The 20,814-nt window shown below is 34.6% G+C and overlaps 1 protein-coding gene across 2 annotated transcripts; it reads left to right on the top strand.

Annotated features, from left to right (window-relative positions):
* The first annotated feature begins 973 nt into the window (after positions 1-973).
* On the top strand, positions 974-18,939 carry ZFAND1 (zinc finger AN1-type containing 1). Of its 2 annotated transcripts, XM_077167092.1 has the most exons (8): positions 974-1,106; positions 3,443-3,485; positions 4,472-4,511; positions 6,805-6,932; positions 7,021-7,112; positions 7,868-7,989; positions 17,404-17,559; positions 17,657-18,939. In XM_077167092.1, exons 1-8 carry the CDS (start codon positions 1,052-1,054, stop codon positions 17,825-17,827), a joined length of 807 nt encoding a protein of 268 aa, XP_077023207.1. In that variant the 5' UTR covers positions 974-1,051; the 3' UTR covers positions 17,828-18,939. The 2 variants fall into 2 exon arrangements, with proteins under 2 accessions (XP_077023207.1, XP_077023208.1); XM_077167093.1 differs by lacking the exons at positions 3,443-3,485; positions 6,805-6,932 and having other exon boundaries at positions 976-1,106.
* Positions 18,940-20,814: the final 1,875 nt, after the last annotated feature.

The following is a 20,814-nucleotide window of genomic DNA, read 5'->3' as shown; positions in this document are numbered from 1 at the left end:
TGCTTCCTGCTCTAAAAGCATTTCTCCAGAGATCCAAGCAATTCTGAGTTGGAAAGCTTAAATAGATTTATTCAAGAGCAAATCCTGACATAATGATTCCTGTGTCCCAACCCCACCCCTTTCCCCTTCCTGGGTGACTACTGATTTAGAAATACCCAAAGTTATATATGAGGCACTAAATAGTTTTCCAGTTCCTGAAATGACTACAACTCATTGTCACTCAGCCACCTTACTTATGTTTGGTGTCATGTCAGCGGAATGACATGCATTTGTACCCCACAGAAGAGCCTCTCCTTCAGTACCTTTGAAACAGCTCATCAAGCACACGACAGTCCCCTAAGCCCCGATGTAATCACCATAAGCTTTCTTCAGGTACTTGTGTTAAATAAGTATGGGTTCTCTGAGACTGAAGAACTCTACCCAATCCAGGACCCACTGGGAACCGCAAGACTGTATGCACTATGTACCCTGACAGAATATGTTAAAAAGAATACTAAAAAGGTGGGAATGAGGAGAAAAGAAACCCTTACTTTGAAAAAAAGCCTAATGCCTCCATCACAAAGGGTATTTACTTTAAAACCATATAATCAAGTAACATTGGCAGAGGATGATACAAGAATTGGGCAATCAGCGTCCGTCTCTTTCATTTGTTTCTTGCAATACTCTGTGCCAGGCACACTGTGCTGATTTCTGGAGTTATATTAACAAAAGTCCTCCTGAGGCCGTTCCTCGTTCTGGCTGCTACACGAAAGGAAACGTGGCGCGCAGCCTTCTAGAAAGGAGCTGGGTATTGCCTTAAGGATTTGTTGAGAGGCGTCCGCTACTGAAAAATGACGGATCCGACCACCTAGTCTTTGAGCCTCAACAGTGGCGTCTGGATCTGACTCTTATCCTCGGCCGCGGAAACTCACAGCAACTGAGACGGGTTCCAGTCTGCGTACCGCCCCACCTGCGGGCTCGCCCCCTCGGTCCGCCACGGTCCCAGCAGGCCCTGCGCGTGACGTCACATCGCTCCGTCCACTCTGGCCACTGTTTCAGTGGTGCTTGGGATATGGCGGAGCTGGACATCGGGCGGCACTGCCAGGTGGAGCACTGTCGACAACGAGGTGAATGGGGAGTCCTCAGTCCCGGACTGCGGGACACCAGACCCCGCTCCGCCTCCGCGAGTCGTGGGACGGGTGAGGGGAGGCCGCGGGACCTGGATGGGGCCTGAGGAGGCGAGTGTCTCCCTCCTGAGTCTGGAATGAGATGTGCTGGCGCTTTTTTGAGTGCCCCTGAGTGTTTGGAAAAGATTTGTGGTCTCCTTGGAAGCGAACCATGCGTTTTCTGAAACCATACCTTGCACTGGGCTCACTTTGATTTTCGCATGTGCCTTGCTTAAGTTCCCGGAGCGCACTTCTGGGTCTCGTAGCACCTACTTTTCCTATGTGCGCGGGAGGGTAGACATAGGTCTAGGAGTCGAAAGACTGGATTCCGCTCTTCCGCTCTTGTCCTGCCATTGGGACCTTGGGCAAACCAGTTCTCTTTCCCAAACTTTTAGTTTATTTCTCCATTATTCATCTGTTAGTTGAAGGACTTGGATGAAATCAGCAGGTTTTAACCTGGCGTTCCGGGCATCACAAGAGATGAGCTGCTAGTGAGGAGACCTTAAGCTTTTACCAGAATCTTAAAGGGAGCTTGACCTCAGTCTTTCCCACCGGATGATCGTTATGCTTTCCCGGCTCTGTCATTCTTTTATTCTGATTATCATCGACTTAGCATTTACCGAGTCTCTGTGTTAGGTACTGAGACTACATAAGAGTATAAAATATGGTCATTTCCACAGAAGTGCTTTCAGAAATCCAAGCTCTACTTTAGAGAGCATTAATAATAAGATGATAGTCTCTCTCCATTGAACTGAGAAACCTTGTGATAACACAGCCCAATTTAATACCTAGTGGTAGGATGGCACAGGCTTCAGGTTGCTTGTTTGAAGTAACAGGCAAGTACCTGAAGGCCTGTGCTGCCAACGTTAGAGCCACACAGGACTGCCCAGTCTTTGCTACCTGAGTGTCATTCCAAACGTCTGTCATCACGTTTGGCACACACAATGAAGGCTGGCAAATAGATTTCATCTCCCCTTGCAGCTTCAGTCATTGGCAGTGGGTACCTGAATTACTTATGTTGAGGACTCTGAGATTTAACGTAGATTTAGTGGGAGTACTGTAATCGAATAGTGATACTTGCTGTGGACGTAGGCAATAGGACAGGTAAGTCCCTTCTAGGTTCTCAGTGCTTTATATTTTTCACCAGTGGCTGTGATTGCTAGCCATTTCACAGGGAAAAAAACTGTACTTGTAGACGGTTCATATGGAAGCCTGGTCAATTGATTTTTACTGTAGTTTGTGTATATGTGATGTGCCTATTCTCCATAGTGAGGTCCAGTGCACATTATCTCCCATCTGCAACATATTTCATCTTCCTTTCCAACTTCAGTCTCTTACAAGTGTCAGTATCTGAGGTGAGGCCAGAGTCTAGCTGTTTTGGACTTGTGGAAAGAAGTTAAGATTTAAGGTATGTTATGTAGGTGTCCAAAATTTCATTTAGCTTCTGAATGGATAGAAGAATGGTGCCAGGTGTCAGGAAATATCTTGAACATAACTCTTCCCTCTGTTTCCTCCTAATATTTGCCTGTAACACTTACTTGGTCACCAAAGGCCTCAAAAGAGCAAGAATTTACAAGTTTTCCATTTTGAAAAACATAAATATTTTGCAGGATATTACATACTTCAGTTTCCTGACCTTTTATGTATATATCACCTTGTTTTCACAATTAATCTGTGAGGTAGATGTGGCATGTATCATGCAAAAACACATGCACACACTACTTACACATGCATACAGACTTACTTATATATGTGCATGTTTAAAACCTAATAGAGCTTTGTGCATGTGCTTACATGTCTGTATACATACATACATACGTATATATACACACACGCACACATACTACATATTAAACTATATCTGATGTATATATCCAAAGCTCTATTATTAAGTAACTTCCTAGTGTTGCTAGGTTATTTATCAGTGAGATCAGAATTGGAACCTAAGCTTTTCACACCATGTCAGGATTTTTGTAGTATACAGCCATCAAAAACACCACCTAGTAAATCCAGAAGGAAAACAAAACAAACCAAAAAAACCCATCAGAACTTCTTTTTTTCTGATTTAGTATACCCTCCACAATTAGCATTTATCACCTAATAACGCCAATCCATTTACATTCTTTCTCAGAGTACTTGAGATTATGGTGACTGTTACATAGGCACTAGGATGGTGGTCAAAAAGGAAAGTTTTCCTATAAAAGTGGTTCCGTAATTTTAAAATTCTTTTTACTAAAGAAATCTAAATCAAAATCAGATACTGACCAGTACATATTAACATTTTCCCTCAATTTTAGATTTTCTTCCATTTGTATGTGATGGTTGTTCAGGAATATTTTGGTAAGTTAAGTTTTTATGCAGGATTCTAGATTAATTTTAGTGTTTATAGTAAGAGGTTATTTTTGAAAAGCAGAATGCTTTAAAGAAGTTGTTACTTTATCTGTTGATGTTTAATATTTATTATAGTAATCACTTGGAAAAAAAGAAACACTGACTAATCTAGGCTCTGATTACTTGTCCATACATGCGGCTAATCTTTAGATGTCCAGAAATGGGATTGGGTATGGGAATTTTACATTAGTTTTATTTGTGTCTTTTAATAACAAAGAAAGAGCAATATCCACAAAATAAGGAATATGGTAAGAAAAACAAATCCATTTATGATTACTACTTTTTATCTTAATTTATCAACTAAGATATATTTGTTAAATTAAATATGTCAGTTTTTAGTACGCAAGGTAAAACCTAGGTACTAACCAAGGATCTGGGGAAATATAAACTCTTTGCTATTAAGTGTTCATGTATAAGACATTTTAATTTATGAAATAGAGCCCTGAAAACAATGCTTCTTTCAGAAGGTAATTCAGAAATATTTGTTAGAACTAAATAAAAGTAATACATATTTGTAGATCATTGAGAACTAGAGCATTCCTTTGACATTTTTTTTTGCTGCAAATACTGAGTTTTTTATTTACATTTTATTTAAATACCTTTGACATTTTATTACTGATGATCTTTGAGAAAGAAGAGTAATTCTTTGTATTTTTACATGCCTTAAAGCATTCGAAGAAAAGGTAATTGAGGGTTGTAAATTGTTTTTCACTCAATTGAAATTGAACAGTTGTATTTTAAAATCTTTAGGGACTATAGATATTCCATCTTTCATTTATATGACATTTCAGTTTGTTCTTATATGTAGAGTTATTAATGTGGTGAGCATAGTCGTAGGTATACTAAACATTTAAATATCTGAAATTTCTGCAGTTATCTTTGTGTAAATGCATTATTTTATTATATTTAAGTAACGCTTTTTTTTTTTTTGAAAGCCTGGAGCACAGAAGCAGGGAGTCACATGGCTGTTCTGAGGTATTTTGATATTTCTTGTATCTGATAAAACATATTTGTATTTATGTACTTTCATTCAGAATTTGATTACATTTAAATCTAGTCAGTGTATCACAGATTAAAATTTTGAATACTAAATTGATTTATGTAAAGAAGCTCTTTATTTCACTTTTTTATTTTTCAGTTTGTTTTAAAGAAAAACTGGTTCCTTGGTTTGTGTAGATTTTATCCTGATAATTCTTATTCCTTTACATTTCCGTTCTATTTAGGTAATTTATTTTACAGGCTTAGGCTATGTATTTATAATATACAAGAATGGATGTCCTCATCATAAACTACTCCCGTTTTCCTTCACTGTTGTGTACATTTTCACCGGTGCCTAGTGATAGGATTCTTTAGTAGTAAATTTTTCTGGCATAGTCAGCCACCATTAGGAACAAACCTGTAATCCAATAAAATCCAAACCCTAATTAATAGTGAACAAATTGAGATATTAAAAAGGAAATGACACATAGAAACCAATCATCACCTTTATTATTTATAAAGGAAAAGTTGAATGATGATGCTTAGTGTAGAGCCAGATGGGTCTGCACAGGAAATCCAGACTTAGGCAGATTTACCCACCAGTCACAGCAGTGCTGGACCAAGTTAAATCTCTTCCATGAGGGCAACTCATTTCCGAGAAGAAAAAGGAGACGCTGAGCCCACCATGCCTAATGTAATTTTCTCAAATTTGACACAGTCAGATAAGTTGTTCATCTTCTTGGGCAGAGAGAGGCAGGGAGTTAAACTGAATTTACTCCATTTGGAAAGAAGCATCAAGGGTGTGAAAGAAACATTTGCCATTTTATTCATGTGCACCTCTTCCCAAGCATGTACCAAGGATTTTCATATCTCTTCTCTCTGTTACAGAGAATTAAGGTTAAATGAGCTTCAGTCAAAATCTGACCCTTAGAAGTTTAGGTGATTTATCTGGGGTAAATAAAAATTAACAATGTGTTTGTGTATGTGGGAGTAATTGGAAAGAAATATTCATTTAGGGCTATATATAAGCTAAAACTTATGTTTCTTACACAGTTTATAAATCTGCCCTCATCCTTTTTTTTTTCTTATGTTATCATTCTATTTCTATGGCTGTCTCTCAGATTATTAGATCTCATAATCAAATTGTGAAATTGAAATTATTTTACTTTAAGGCTAGTGGAACGAATTTGGAAGGATAGTTAATTGTAGAACTGTCATGTAGGGGACTGCTCTTTGGTTGGGGTTTTCAAGCAATTATTTCCTTAAATTCACTCAACTACAGTGACCTAGTTACTTAATATTCAGAACATCATGACTAATCTAGACTTTTTATTTTATAAAACCTTTCTTTCCCAGTTTGATACTTGCTGGTATTAAAATATCAAATACAGCATAGAGAATAATATATGGTTGTGGAAACTGTCTTTAATCCTCCACTTCATGAATAAATTTGTAATTTTAAAATGTTCTTTTAAATATGTTTTGTCCCCTAAAATCAGAATAAAAAGTAGATATGATTTACCATTTGAAATGGTTTACCAAGTGTTATTATGGGAGCATCTTGGTGTGGAACTGCTACAAAGCAGAAAAATGAGTAGTCATTTTAAACTTGGTTTAGAGGGTAAATATAACTCAGTAGGAAAATTGTGAAATTTTTGAAGTCATTGTGCCGGTTTGAAACTATCATGTACCCCAGAAAAGCCTTGTTCTTTAATCCTAATTCAGTGTTACTGGGTAGGATCTTTTTGATTGTTTCCATGGAGATGTGTGTCCACCCATTCAAGGTGGGGTTGCTTACTTGAGCCCTTTAAGGGGGAACTGTTTTGGAAAAAACTTCAGTGATGACACAGCCCACATAGCCAGAGATCTTTGGAGATGAAAGTAAATGCCCCTGGGAAGCCATTGAAGAAGTTGGAAGAGAAAGCTAGCAGATGTTGCCTTGCCCTTCTCAGTTAACAGAAGTGTCCAGAAGCCACGGACCCCAGCAAATGGCAGGTATTCCTTCCATGCCTTCCCAGCTGACAGAAGTATTTCAGCATCAGCCTTTCTTGAGTAAAGGTAACCACTTGTTGGTACCTTAATTTGGGCATTTGCACGCTCTTAGAACTGGAAACTTGCAACTTAATAAATATGTATTTATTGTAATATGTAAATATGTATGTTATATGTAAATGTGTTACTTGCTATAATAAATTAAAGCAAAAAGTATGAATACTGCCTACCAAAATAGATTTATTGATTTTTTTTAAATGTGAAATATAATGTCATTTTTCTCTTATTATATGTGCAGGTAATTGCAACCAATGAGAGACTGAAGATAGATACATGTACACCTTATCCATGTTCATTCAAGAACTGTACTGAAAGAGAGCTTGTGCCAGTTATATGTCCTTATTGTGAGAAGAATTTTTGCCTGAGGTGCTCAATCAGACCATTCAAAACCTGTCTATCTGTTTAAGTAATAGGCAGATATGTGAAGTAGTGTCACTTTTTCTGTTGCTCATAGGCACCGTCATCAGTCAGATCATGAATGTGAAAAATTGGAAATCCCTCAGCCTCGTATGGCTGCCACTCAGAAACTTGTTAAAGACATTATTGGCAAGTATCTAGAAAGCTTGTTTTGTTGTTCTCCTTGTTGCTGTACACTGTTACTTCCAGAGCTCCTGTTTCTCATTTGTGCTTAGCAGTCATGAAAGGCATTGTTAGCAACCCCATTAATGACTTGCCATAGATTTTGATGATGTTTTTGGTATAATATTTCTCACAGGCCTAACTGGCCAATGAAGATTTTGAAATTGTAAGAAAGAATCCCTCCAGATGTTGTTTTGCTGGGCTACTTAGATCAGTTAGCCCAGCTTCATGAAGCTGAAGTGGTGATTTGCATCCTTTTGAAACTGAGTCTCTAAATCTTCATAGTCAATGGTCCTATGAAGGCTGCTGAAAATATGTTATACCAGGAGAGAAAATATATATGTGACTTAGTCTAGGCTCTCTGCCTATATGTTAGTTCAGCAGAATTTTCATTCTGTATTAAGGATAGTGCCTTTATTAAGATCTTCTATAACTAAATCTTGTTATGAAAGATCAATTTCTCTGTTGAAGTGTTAGTAGTTGCTCTGGATTACTCTGAAGATGAGAAGCATACAATACTGAGTTTCTTGGATGTGCTTAGATCAATCTGGATGATATTTTTCCATTAATCCTGTAAATTTAATGCCCATACCATGAATTGGTCTCTGTATCTCACTTGTGTATAATTTGTGGAAGTCTCAAGACCTAATTAATTAATGTTTTATGATAAAACTCTGGAAAATCTACAAAAGTTTTTATGTGTTTATGTGCTTATTTCTTAGATTCCAAAACAGGACAGGCAGTGAGTAAACGACGGAAAGGTGCAAAAAATAGTGAAACAGCTGCAAAGGTTGCATTGCTGAAATTAAAGATGCATGCTGATGGGGATAAATCATTGCCACAGGTTGGTCTTAGTGATTGTAAAAAAACAAATTCCAACTATAGTTGAAACCCCCTAAAAACTCCTCCCTTCCCTCAAAGAAAACTAACCTGAATCTGATATGTATCATTCCTAATATTAGATGGTATGTGTTTGTATAAGTAATTTATAGTTTCTGAATTTTTGAACGTTACAGAAATGACAACATACTGTCTGTATCCCCCTTCCCTTGGTTTTTTTTTCACTTTACATCCTAACTATCCATACAGATACTTTTAGTTTAGTTCATTCATTTTGATAGCTGCTTACTGTTTAGTATGGATATACCACCGTTTACCCATTGTGTTAATGAACAAAATTAAGATTTATAATTTTTTTGCTATTAATTTTTCTAATTAGTTTTTACTACAGTGACTATCCTTATGTATGTGTGGGAGAATTTCTCTAGCGCATTTCCTTTAAAACTCTGCAATTCCAGTTACATTTTAAATAACAACCCAGGACATACATATATACATACATAACTTAGCACAGTTTTATTAAACAATACTTAGTCTTACTATCTATTATATACATTGATATTTTTATTCTTTTTTTATTTCATTTTTTAAAATGCTAGTCAGAAACCACTACATTGATTTTACAGTCCCTAATTAATCAAGATCATCAGATTCAAAGTGCTACTGTAAGGAATATACTTAAAAATAGAAAAGCTGGGCCTTGGGCTTGCTTATCTCCAGCTTTACTAGATACTGTTCACTTCCTGTAATCAGTGGTTGTACTGATGTATCTGTCTCCTGTACTGTCTGGGAATTTCAGTCTCTTGCAGAATTTATGTTTTATTATTACCAAACAATAGGTATAAGTATGATAGGTATGAAATGATACCTCGCTGTATTTAAAGTTGAATTTCTGTAATACTAATGAAGTTGAGCGACTTTGCATTTGTTTATTGGCATTCTTCTGTGATTTATTTGTTCATATCTTTTGCTCATTTTTTAATGAATTGTATCTTAAATTCCTAGTGCTGCTGTAACAAAATACCACAAACTAGGTGGCTTAAAGCAACAGAAATTTATTTTAATAATAATAACTGAAAAGTTAGTGAGGAAAGTATCAAGGTTTATTTGTAAAATTAGTTGCGTAGCTTTCCCTCATTTGTTCTTTGGGATGGTTGGAGAAGATGAGGATTATTTGTTCTTGGAGGTTTAATAAGATGCATTTATCATAACCCTCTGATCTGTTGTATTTTTTGATAGGAGAATTTTGAATACTATTTCAGTGTTTTAAATAGTTCTTACTTCATTTTGATCATCTGTTCCTTGTGAAGTAAATTTTAGTAAATAATATTTTTCTATAAAATGTTTAGTGTAGATTTTCAAATGCTTGCTTTCAAGATGTTCGTGGTATTCTCTTAGTGTTTCAAAATCTCTGTTGCATCTAGTCAATCACCCCATTCCATATTTTTAAATTGTACTTATTTCCTCCTTGATCGGTCTTGCTAGGTTTGCCTTTATTATTATTATTTTGTCAGTCTTTTCAAAGAGTCAATTTTTTGTTTTATTGATCTCTCTATTATTTCTTTGTTTTCTGTTTCACTAATATCTGCTCTTATATTATTTCTTTGCTCTGCTTTGTTTAGGTTTTTTCTGATGTTCTTTTTTAAACTTTTTCACACTGAGGTTAAGTAATTTAATTTCAGTCTTGCTTACCTTAGTAACTTTTTATTTTGATTCACCAGAAGAAAGCTTACAGAACAGTATTATCTTCATTCAGAATAGCATGTAAGACAAATTTATAAAAAAGATAGGACATGCACCTAATAATATATAGCTCAACAAAACTGTTAGAGTTACAAGAAAATAATTGATGAAAAAACAGCCACAATGAGACTTAATATATCTGTCTCAGAAACTGTTACATCAAACAGAACAAAAATTAGTAAGGACATAAATTGTTTGAACAACATAATCAGCAAGCTTGTAGACAGCTAATATGTATATAGAGCCCAGCATCAGAGAAATAAAACACTTTTCTTCTCCTCAAGTATACGTAGAATGAACATAAAACTTGATCATGAACTAGGCCACAAAGAAAATCTAAAGAAATTAAACATTAAGACTATAGAGTTTTATTTATTTTGATACAATTTCAAACAGAAAAATTTCAAGAAAGTTCTGAGAATTTTTCCCTACCCTTTTCCCAAATGCACCAATTATTTACATTTTGCCTTACTTCCTTATAATTTATGGTTTCTCTCTATATGTATGCATATATATGTCTTTGTGTGTGTATTATTTACTATTTGGAAGTTGCAGACATCATGCCCCTATTTACCCTTGAATATATCTTTCTCTTTTTTTCTTAAGAACAAAGACATTTTCTTTCACAACAATAGTAGTTATCAAACTCAGAAACTTTAATATTGGTATAATAGTACTAGCTAATTCAACAGTCCATATTCAAGTTTTAACAATTGTTCCAATAATATCCTTTGTAACTAGCTGTTCCCTCCTGTCTAAAACCCAACCTAGTATTAAGCATTTGTTATTCATGTCACTTTAGTCATGTCTCACCTGGAATAGTTCCTCATTTCTTCATCTGTCATGACCTTTATAAAGAATAGAAACTAGTTATTTTGTTGAAAGTCCTACAATTTGGATTTGACTGATGCTGCATCATGATTTGATTCAGGTTATGCATTTTTTGAAGGAGTGTTTCAGAAGTGAGAGCAGCTTATCAGGAAGTGCATACTTTGTCCTGTTTTTGGTGGTTTTTCCATCAATCACACAGTTAAGAAAGTGTCTACTAGATATCTCTGCTATAAAGTTACTGTTTTTCTCTTTGTAAGGAATAATTAATCTAGAGGAAGATACGTTGAGACTAATTTTAGTATTTTACTTTTTAAGAAATGCATTGAAGGCTATAAATTTCCCTTGAAGTATTGCAATAGTTGTATTCCCCAAGTTTTTATATTCATTATTTATTCATTTACTATAGATAATTTCTAGATTGTTTTTTTCATTTCCAATTTGATTTTTCTCTTTAAATCTTGAGTTATATAAAAGAATGTTTTGAATTTTCAAATGTGGATTTTTTGGTAGTTGCTGTTCTTTTTTTTTTTTTATTTTACTTTTTTAAAATTTCTAATTGTATTGTATTGGAGTCAGAGTCTATATAGTCTTAATAATGTTTAATTTCTTTAGATTTTCTTTGTGGCCTAGTTTATGATCAAGTTTATGTTCATTCTGTGTATACTTGAGAAGAAAAGTTTTATTTCTCTGATGCTGGGCTCTATATACATACTAGCTATTGCCGATTATGTTGTTCAAACAATTTATGTCCTTACTAATTTTTGTTCTCTTTGAGTTGATGAGACAGATATATTAAGTCTCATTGTGGCTTTTTTTTTTTTTGTCAATTGTTTTCTTGTAATTCTAATAGTTTTGTTGAGTTATATATTATTTATTAGGTGCATGTCCTATCTTTTTTATAAATTGCCTTACATTCCACTTTGAATGAAAATAATACTGTTCTGCAAGCTTTCTTCTGGTGAATATTTATTATGTCTCTTTTTCTTGCCTTTATATTTAACTTTTTGTTTTATAATGTCTTTTGTAAGCAGCTATTCCTGAACTTCATTTTTTTAATCCAGTTTGATGATATCTTTCTTTTGTAGGTGAATCAAAACCATTTGTATTTATTGTAATCACTGATACATTTGACTTTATTTCTTTTGTCTTGTATTTTCTGCTTATCATTCTTCTTCTTTGATTCTTTCTCTTTTCCTGTCATCTGTTGTATTGAATTCTCTGTATTTCCTTTTATTCTGCCGAGTTAGAAATCATTGATTATAGTTTTCTTTTTTTAGTAATTATCTTTAATTTTTTTCCTTTTTGAGTTTTTCTTATATGTTTTTTAAATTTTTAAAGGTAGTATCTATTTTTAATAAGCATTAGCTATTAAAATATGTATAAAGAAACAAACATATCCTCTTGTGTTTCCATCTATTTCCATCCCCCCCAAAGCAGCAGTTCTCAGCTGAGAGTGATTTTGCCCTTAAAGGGAAAGGGACATTTGCAATGTTTGGGACCTTTTTGATTGTCACAACGTCATGGAGGTGCTGCTGATACCTAGTAGATAGAGGCCAGGGATGCCACTAAACATCCAACATTGCACAATATAGTCCCCCCAAAGAATTTTTTGATCCAAAATGTCAGTAGTGCTGTGGTTGAGAGAGCCTTCCCTAAAATATCCAGTAATATTATTCACATATTTTGCAATGCCTTATTACTTAAGACATAATAGAATAAAAACATCTCTAGTATTTTTGATCCAGACACTCTTCTCACATTTTATCCTCACAACAAGTTTATGGGATAGATTATCCTTGTTTTACATATGAGAAAACTGAGTCACAAAAAGTTTAAGTAACTTGATAGTAACATAGCTAGTAAGTGGAGAACTGGGAATTGAAACCAGGCAAGCTGGCTTCAGAGGCCATATCCTTACCATACTCAAAATGTATCATGGAGCAGTCCACAGCTTTTTCCCCTGCGTCTTGAATGTTCATGTGTGCACATATACATATGCATATTTATATGCGCTTACCCCATATATATATATGTATATATATCTTTCGGTATTACATAATATATGTGTGTATAATTTTATATAAATGGAGATGTAATCTGTCTATATAGACAAAAGCATATAGAGTTAGTTTTTGCAGGTATGTCACTATTTTACAAAAATGGCATATTAATTTATTCAGCAAACTTATTTTGATCACCTGTTATATACTGGATCTTAGGGTTACATCAGTGAATAAAACAGTCCCTACCCTAATGTAGCTTTATTTTCTTGGGGTGAAACATATTAAATATATAATATAGTATCAGATAGCAGTTAGGGCTGTGAAAAAAATAAAGCAGGGTTTGAATAAATTATATATGATCTTTCAGTATATCCATCTCATTAATACTAGTGGAAATTCCTTGAAGTAAGCTGTAATGTTCCAAATCTTGTTCTTCAAAAGTTGCATAATATTCCATAGTGTAGATGTATTGTGGCTTAATTTAGTCATTTTCTTAATTCATGAGCATTTACTTTGATTCTAGTTTTTTTGGACACTATAAACTTTCTGAGATACATAGCTTCAATTTATTCCCTGAGTTAGATGCCCAGAAATGTGTTTACCGTGTCAAAGAGTTAAGTGTAATTTTGATTTTAATAGAAGTTGCCAAGTTGCTTTCCAGAGAAGTTGCAACCATTCATACTTCTATCAATAATAATTAAAATGGTCAATCTTTATTGACTACTTATTATATACCGAACATTGTATTGTGGCTCTAGATTTTTTATTGCCTTTGTCTCTCCTTTTCTGTGATATATTAATATCCTCATTTCACACATGAGTAAACTGAAGTTAGGTGTTGTTTGAGATTACTTTGGTAGTGAAAGCCTGCCATCATAACCAGTTCAATATACAGTCTCTTTTTTAAGAGAGTACCCTTATCCTCTTATGTTGGAGGAGAAGAAAAAGAGTTATCAACTCTTTATTGTTTTTCAGTTGGGTGGCTACAAAAAATATCTCATTATAGCTTTAATTCATGTTTCCCTGACTACTGTTCACTTTGAACATCTTTTCATATGTTTGTTGGTCATTGGAAATTGCTCTTCTCTGAATTGCCCAAGCACATCCTTTGTTCATTTTTCTGTTGGGTTATTTATTTTTATTTTTTAATTTTATTTGCTCAATTTATGGAAACTCTCCTATTATTAGTAGCTACTAATCCTTTCTCTATAATCAGTTTGCTTTGCAAATATTCTTTTCAAAATCTATCAACTTCATTCTATTATGACTCTCATTACAGTATCAAACCTGTAAATATGTTTGTCTGTCTTTTCTTTCATTTCTTTTTTGGTTAAGAAGGCTTCCCCTTACTCTCCTAGTTTGCACCTAGGTTTTCTTAAGGAATTTTAATTTTTGTGTACTTGTTTTTAATCCATCCAGAATTTGTTTTAGCATATGATATGAGCTAAGGACTCCAGTTGTTTAGCTAGTTTTGCTATCACCTCAATTACTAAATAAATCATCTGTGTCCCATTGAATTGAAATACTGAAATATCCCTTTCATGGTAAGTTAAAATTTTATATATAACCTGGGATCTATTGGATATCCTATTCTATTCCACTCACCCATTTTTTTCCCACATATTAATACTTAATTGATTTGATATAGTAGCTTTATAGAATGTTCTGATATCTGATAATACAGGTTTCATCTCATTTTTTCCATGTTTTTCTCAGCAATTTTTTAGCATCCATTTGAATTTTATGATTATTTTTTCCAAATTTTAAACAAAAAAAGTTCTGTTGGGATTTTCATGATTGTCACAATGGAACAAGATTGTGATTGACAGACCCCAAACAAAAACTGTTAAAGAATATAGACTCTTTAAAGGTAAAAATGGGGGAACTGAAGGAAATGATTATATAAAGCAGGAAATAACATAGCATGTGTGGTCTCAGCCATATTACCAAATCCTTAATTTTAGAAGTTTTTTTTTTTCCCCTCCTACTGCTTTAAATTTCCTAGGTGTACAATCATACCCCATTCACAAATAAAGATGGCTTTAGCTTTTTTTTTTCCAATTATTATACCAATTATTTAATTTGCTTGTACTACATTATTTAGATCTCCAGGATAATGTTGAATAATAAAGGAAATAGCAAGCATGTGCTTGCATTCTTAAGATATATATTTAAAATCAATTTTTCTTTCAATAGCTACAACTGCTTGGTGTCACAATCCCCCTGATTAAGACAAGGAACTTAACATGCTTTTTAACCATTTGAGTGTCTGCCAATCATCTTTGTTCACCCATAATGATCATTAAGCTGATAGCTATTTATATTACCTACATATGTTTTTTGGAGTTGCATTTTCCTATAGGGCTCACTTTTGTATTTGCTCAATGACATTCTTTAGTACTTTATTCAGAAAAGGTCTTTGATGATAAACGTTTAGTCTTTTTTTATCTGACAGTGCCTTTATTTTGTCCTCACTTTAGCTAAGATGCGCATTAAACGCATCTCTTAATATACAATTCATTTAACCTCTGTCATCTATTGTTGTGGAAATGTCTTATCAGTCTCATTCTCATTGCTTTATAGGTAATCTGTCTTTTCTTGGCAGCTTTTCAAGTTTTTCAGTTCAGTATTTCTAGGGTAGATTTACTTTTATTTATTCAGTTTGGCACTTGAGAAACATTTTAAATTGGACTTATTTTCACTTTTGGAAAATTGTCATTTTCTCTTTGAATATTACTTCACTATTTCTGTTACTCTCATCTTTTAAAAATTCTGCTACATATATGCGTGGGAATCTCAGTTTATCTTCCAATTTTATAGCTGCCTTTCACAATTTCTATCTTCATATCTCTTTGCTATATTCTGGGTGACTTCTACAAATCTATCTTTAATTAATTAAACCTTTTAATAAAAGATTATAGACATTTATCCTGTTTGAGTTCTTATTTTTCATGTTTCTAATTGGAGCTTCATATCTTGTTTTATTTCTACCTGTTTTAGTTTCATAACTTCTTCTTCTTTGTGGATATTCCTTCATTTGTCTCATTGTGCATCCTAAACAAACTTGTTTTAATGTGGCTTTTCAAGTTTGGTTATTTTCACTTTGCCTATAATGAGTTAACCTTCAAGTTTGATTTACAGATTTTATATGTTCATCTTGAGTAGCAGTTTCTTTCTATTTTTTTCTCACTCCCTCCACTTGCCTCTCCCTATCTTTTCATTTTCTTCTTCTGGTCCCACCCACCTGGAAGCCCCCATTCTAGATCCAAGCCTGAGATTGGCAGTTTGGGCTTCTGCCCTACACAGATTTTCAGATGATTACAGATTTGTTTACTTTCCTAGGAACCTTCGTTGTTCATTATGAGGAGATTATGTTTATGCTTTTCTACCTCCCTAAATATTGTCTTATATAAACAATAGCCCAGTTCAACATTCTGCAGTAACTTCTTTAGCCTCCTTTCTTAGAGGTGAGCCCCACAATAGCCTTTGCTTCCAGGCAGTGAGTCTGTCTCAGGTGCTTAATCTCCCATGTGGTGCTGTTACTCCTATAAACCCACAAAGACAAACTCCTTTTTACCTTTTTCCTTTCTGAAGCCCTGAAGGCCTGTGGCTTCAACCCTGCTGTCACTTTAAATTTGTTTCATTTTTGATCCTCAGGCATATTTTCTCTTTAATTTACTCTTTTCCTATTTATATTCCTGTTATTTTATTTTTAAAACAGAGACTGTTAGTTTATAGTATTTGACCCAAAGCTTGAACATCTAATAACTTCTCTTTAAGTGTGTGTTTTTTGTTAATGTGTTTTTTTCTGTAGAAACAAACTTGGTTGGTCTTCAACAAATCTGAATTCCTTAGATCTGAATGGGAATTGTGTTGAATATATTATTTCTTAAGATGGTTGAGCTCTTTCCCCCCAACTTTAGGTATGCTTTACAGACATGCTTTAGGTATACCAAATTTGTATTGCAACAGGAAATGATCTGTAAAGCTGGCACCTCTTTTTTTTTTACAGACACTTTTGGTAATCAGGGAAGATGAGGGGCCAAGAATCTTTGTTCCTATTCTTCCTTTCCTTCATCTGTTAATTTAGCAAGAAAATACAATAAAGGAAGCAGCTAGTGTATAGAATACTAGAAGAACCACCTCAGAATACCTCTCTCTTGCTGAGACGGTACCTATCTAATTTTTTAACAAATTTCTTTGTTCTAAAACTACAGTTGTCTCTAAAGATACGTAGTGAGGTCTTTCACATAAAAAAAAATTATGGGTGTCAGAAATCTTTCAGTTGCAAATGGCATAATCTTGACTTCAGCTAGTTTTAATCAAAGCAGGATTTTTTTTCTCATAATGAACAATGACAGAGATTGTTCTGTTCTCAAGGGTTGACCAAATTCAGGGACTCACATGTTATTGAAAGAGTCCATCTGTTTTTCTGCCTTCTGTCTGTGCATTGAACTTATTCTTTTCAATTTGAGGCAACTTTTTCTACATTGGGGCAGTGGGCGGATGGCTCCAGGCAACTCCAGGTTTAATTCAGTAAGTCAACTCAGAAAAGTCTTAACTTACCATCAATACCAAGTTCCACCCGCTAGCTTTTGAACATCCCAGGACAACACCTTGATTAACTAACATAAGTCACATGTCTATTTTTGCACACCATTATGTGGCCAGAGGTCTTGTGCAATGCATATAGATGGATGCTGGGGTACTTTGGCATTCCCACTAAAATTCATATCAGTGGGTAACCCTCTGACCAAAAGAAAAAAGGAAAGGGTATACCAGACAAAAACAGATGTTTATTTCATATATGTGATTTATATTCTAACTCTTTATTTTTACAGACGGAAAGAATTTACTTTCAGGTTTTCTTACCTAAAGGAAGCAAAGAAAAGAGCAAACCAATGTTCTTTTGCCACCGATGGAGCATTGGAAAGGTCATAGACTTTGCAGCTTCTTTAGCCAGTCTTAAAAATGACAATAACAAATCAATAGCTAAGGTAACAGCTAGTTTTAATAATTTTCACTCTAAAAGTTATAGGATACCTTATACAAGCATGTTGTTTTTCACAGTGTGATTTATTTCTCTCTTAACAGAAATTAAGGTTATGTCACATTACTTCAGGAGAAGCCTTACCCTTGGATCATACTTTGGAAACATGGATTTGTAATGAGGATTGTCCTTTATATAATGGTGGAAGTATTGTATTGGAATATCTTAATGATGAGGAACAATTCTTAAAAAATGTAGATTCTTACTTGGAATAGTCACTCAAGGATTCAAGCCAGAAATCATAAGAAAACTGTACATGGTTAAGACAGTTTTTTTAATACAATTACTTTATTATTTTTAGAAGCTGCTTTTTAATTTATTTTCATTGTGTCATAAATTACATTATTAATTTTCTATTAAATGTTATTTTTGTGTTTGGAAGTTTTTATGAACTGTTGCTCATTTATCAGCATATTCTTATATTTATTCAGCTTTTACTAGGTTATGCTGTGTTAACAGCAACAAAGATATATTTCTGATTTGTTTAATGTCACCTTTTTTCGTTGGCTGTGACTCTGCTCAATATCATCTTTACTCCAGAATCTATGCTGAAGGAACAAGTCCTTTTCCAGGACATGGCCATTCTTATGGCAGAGGAAGGAGATGGCGAGCATAGACTGGTCCTTAGAAGACCCATGTATCACTTTTCTTTTTTTAGTAAGTCACATGGCCAAGCCTAACAGCATATGGCAAAGAAGTAGAGTCTTATGTCACAATGTATAAATTGATATTTGTACATGAATGGTGAAAATTTAGAGATAAGTCATTCAGTCTTCTAGGATTTTGAATGAAGAATCTGATGCTCAGGAAGGGAATTTCTTGGTATTACCTAACTACTTTGGGGCAAATCCCTGATAAAGAGACCCATCCAGTCATAGTTACCTTTTTGTTTGTATGAATGTATTACAAAGGAGAAGAATGGGGTAGGCTAACTTAACTACAGTCTCTCTATACAAAAGCAAAATGTATGCCAAACTCTCTCTTTCAACCAACTCTGCAGATAAACTCACTACCCTCCCCCCTATGAGGGCCACAACTCCCAGAAGTGTAAGTCTCCCTGGCAACATGGGACCTGACTCCCAAGGATGAGTCTGGCCTTGGCATTGGACAATTGAGAATGCCTTCTTGACCAAAAGGGGGAAAAGAAATGAAGTTTCAATGGCTAAGAGATTTCAAATAGAGTCGAGAAGTCATTCTGGAGGTTATTCTTAGGCATTCTATGGGTATTCCTTCTTAGTTTCTAGTGTATTGGAATAGCTAGAAGGAAATACCTGAATCTGTTGAACTGTAATCCAGTAGGCTGAATTATTGATGATGATTGTATATATAGCTTTTTTTTTTTTTTTTTTTTTTTTTTTTTTTTTTAAAGAGAGGGAGGAAGGGAAGGAAAGACAGAGAAGGAAGGAAGGATAGAAGGAAGGAAGGAAGAAAGGGAAACATCTTTAAACATTTTCTTGTTTTATTATATTTTGTTTTGTTTGTTTGTTTTTTACATGGGCTGGGGCCGGGAATCGAACCGAGGTCCTCCGGCATAGCAGGCAAGCACTCTTGCCCACTGAGCCACCGCGGCCCGCCTATATAGCTTTTATTATATGACTCTGATTGTGAAAACTTTGTGACTGACACTCCTTTTATCCAGTGTATACATGGATGAATAATAAAATAAAAACAAAAATAAATAAATAATAGGGGGAATAAGGAGTTTGGGATGTTTTGGTGTTCTTTTTTTTTTTCTTCAAGTAATGAAAATGTTCTAAAATTCATGGTGGTGATGAATGTACAACTATAATGATGATACCGTGAGTCATTGATTGTATACTTTGGATGAATTATTTGGTGTGTGAACATATCTCAAAAAAATTGCTTTTTAAAAAATACATGCCAAAAGTAATTGCATTTTACCCATAAATTCAAATTAATACTCCTGCCTGATGTATTTCTTCTATACCCAACGAAGTATTTTTTTATATAGAAGAATTGAAGTTATTTCTATTTGTTTTTTGTCTAATTTCTATTGTAATTATCATGGACATGGCTTTAAGTTTTATTAAAAGAACAAGCTCAGAATGCTTATTTGCTCTATTTCAATCCTAATTTTACTTTCTTGATACTTTTTTTGTGTGAGGATTGTTGATAATTTCAAAATTTTGACAGTTGCTTATACATTCATACATTCACATGGTTATTTTTAGTATCTACTAAATGTAAGGATTTGTTTCAAATTGCTATAGGGGAAACAACAAGGAGATATATACATGCATATAGCTATAATCCAAAGTAGTGTGACAGGTGCCAAACAAATAGTATAGAGCAAAGAAAGCTTGCAAGTTCCACTTATACTTTTTTTATAATCAGAAACTAAAACCATTTAATATATTAAATCCTTAAATAATACTCCAGAAAAACGGCATTTCTGGGGAGTACTCAAATACAGCAATGGAAACCAAGACCAAAACATGTTTGGAAAACTTGGAATCATCCTGGTACATTCACTGCCATAAGATTTTTTACCAAAACTGCACTATTTCAGGGAACCCTCACTTTCACTTAATTGAAATGTGACACTCAAGCCACCACAAACAGAAACAGAAACACCAAAGAACCCATACCAGCACAAATCCCAACCTCCAAACCTGGTCCAAAAATCAACCTGATGACCAACTTCAACCAAAACCCTCACACTAACTCTAACCCTAACCCTAGACCCAAACCTACCTCCATTCCGAACCCGAAACCTAATCCCAACCCCATCACCAACCCTAAACCCAACTCTCAAATTTAGAGCCACCCTACATCCAAGGACACCCCTAAACTTAACCCTAACACCAACCCTAATCCTAACCCTAATGCTTACCCTAACCTTAACCCTAGCCCAAACCCTAACAGCAAACCCCACACCAACCCTAAACCCAACCCTCAAATTTACTCCAGACCTACACCAAACCACAGCCATATACTTAACCCTAACCCTAAAACTAACCCTAGCCCCAGCCCTACCACCAACCCTCACCGGAAACCTGACCCCAACTCGAACGCTAACCCAAAACACAACCCTCGACTTTTTACCAACCCAGCGCCAAACTGAAGCCCTAAACTTAATCCTAACACCAACACTAAGACCAACCCTAACCCCAAACCTAAACCTAGACCCAACTCTACCACGAATCCTAGCCCAAACCCGAAGCCAACCCTAAGCACAACC

This window comes from Tamandua tetradactyla, chromosome 6, assembly GCF_023851605.1.
Source record: "Tamandua tetradactyla isolate mTamTet1 chromosome 6, mTamTet1.pri, whole genome shotgun sequence".
Classification (NCBI taxonomy): domain Eukaryota; kingdom Metazoa; phylum Chordata; class Mammalia; order Pilosa; family Myrmecophagidae; genus Tamandua; species Tamandua tetradactyla.
This window is presented reverse-complemented; position numbering and strand designations above follow the sequence as displayed.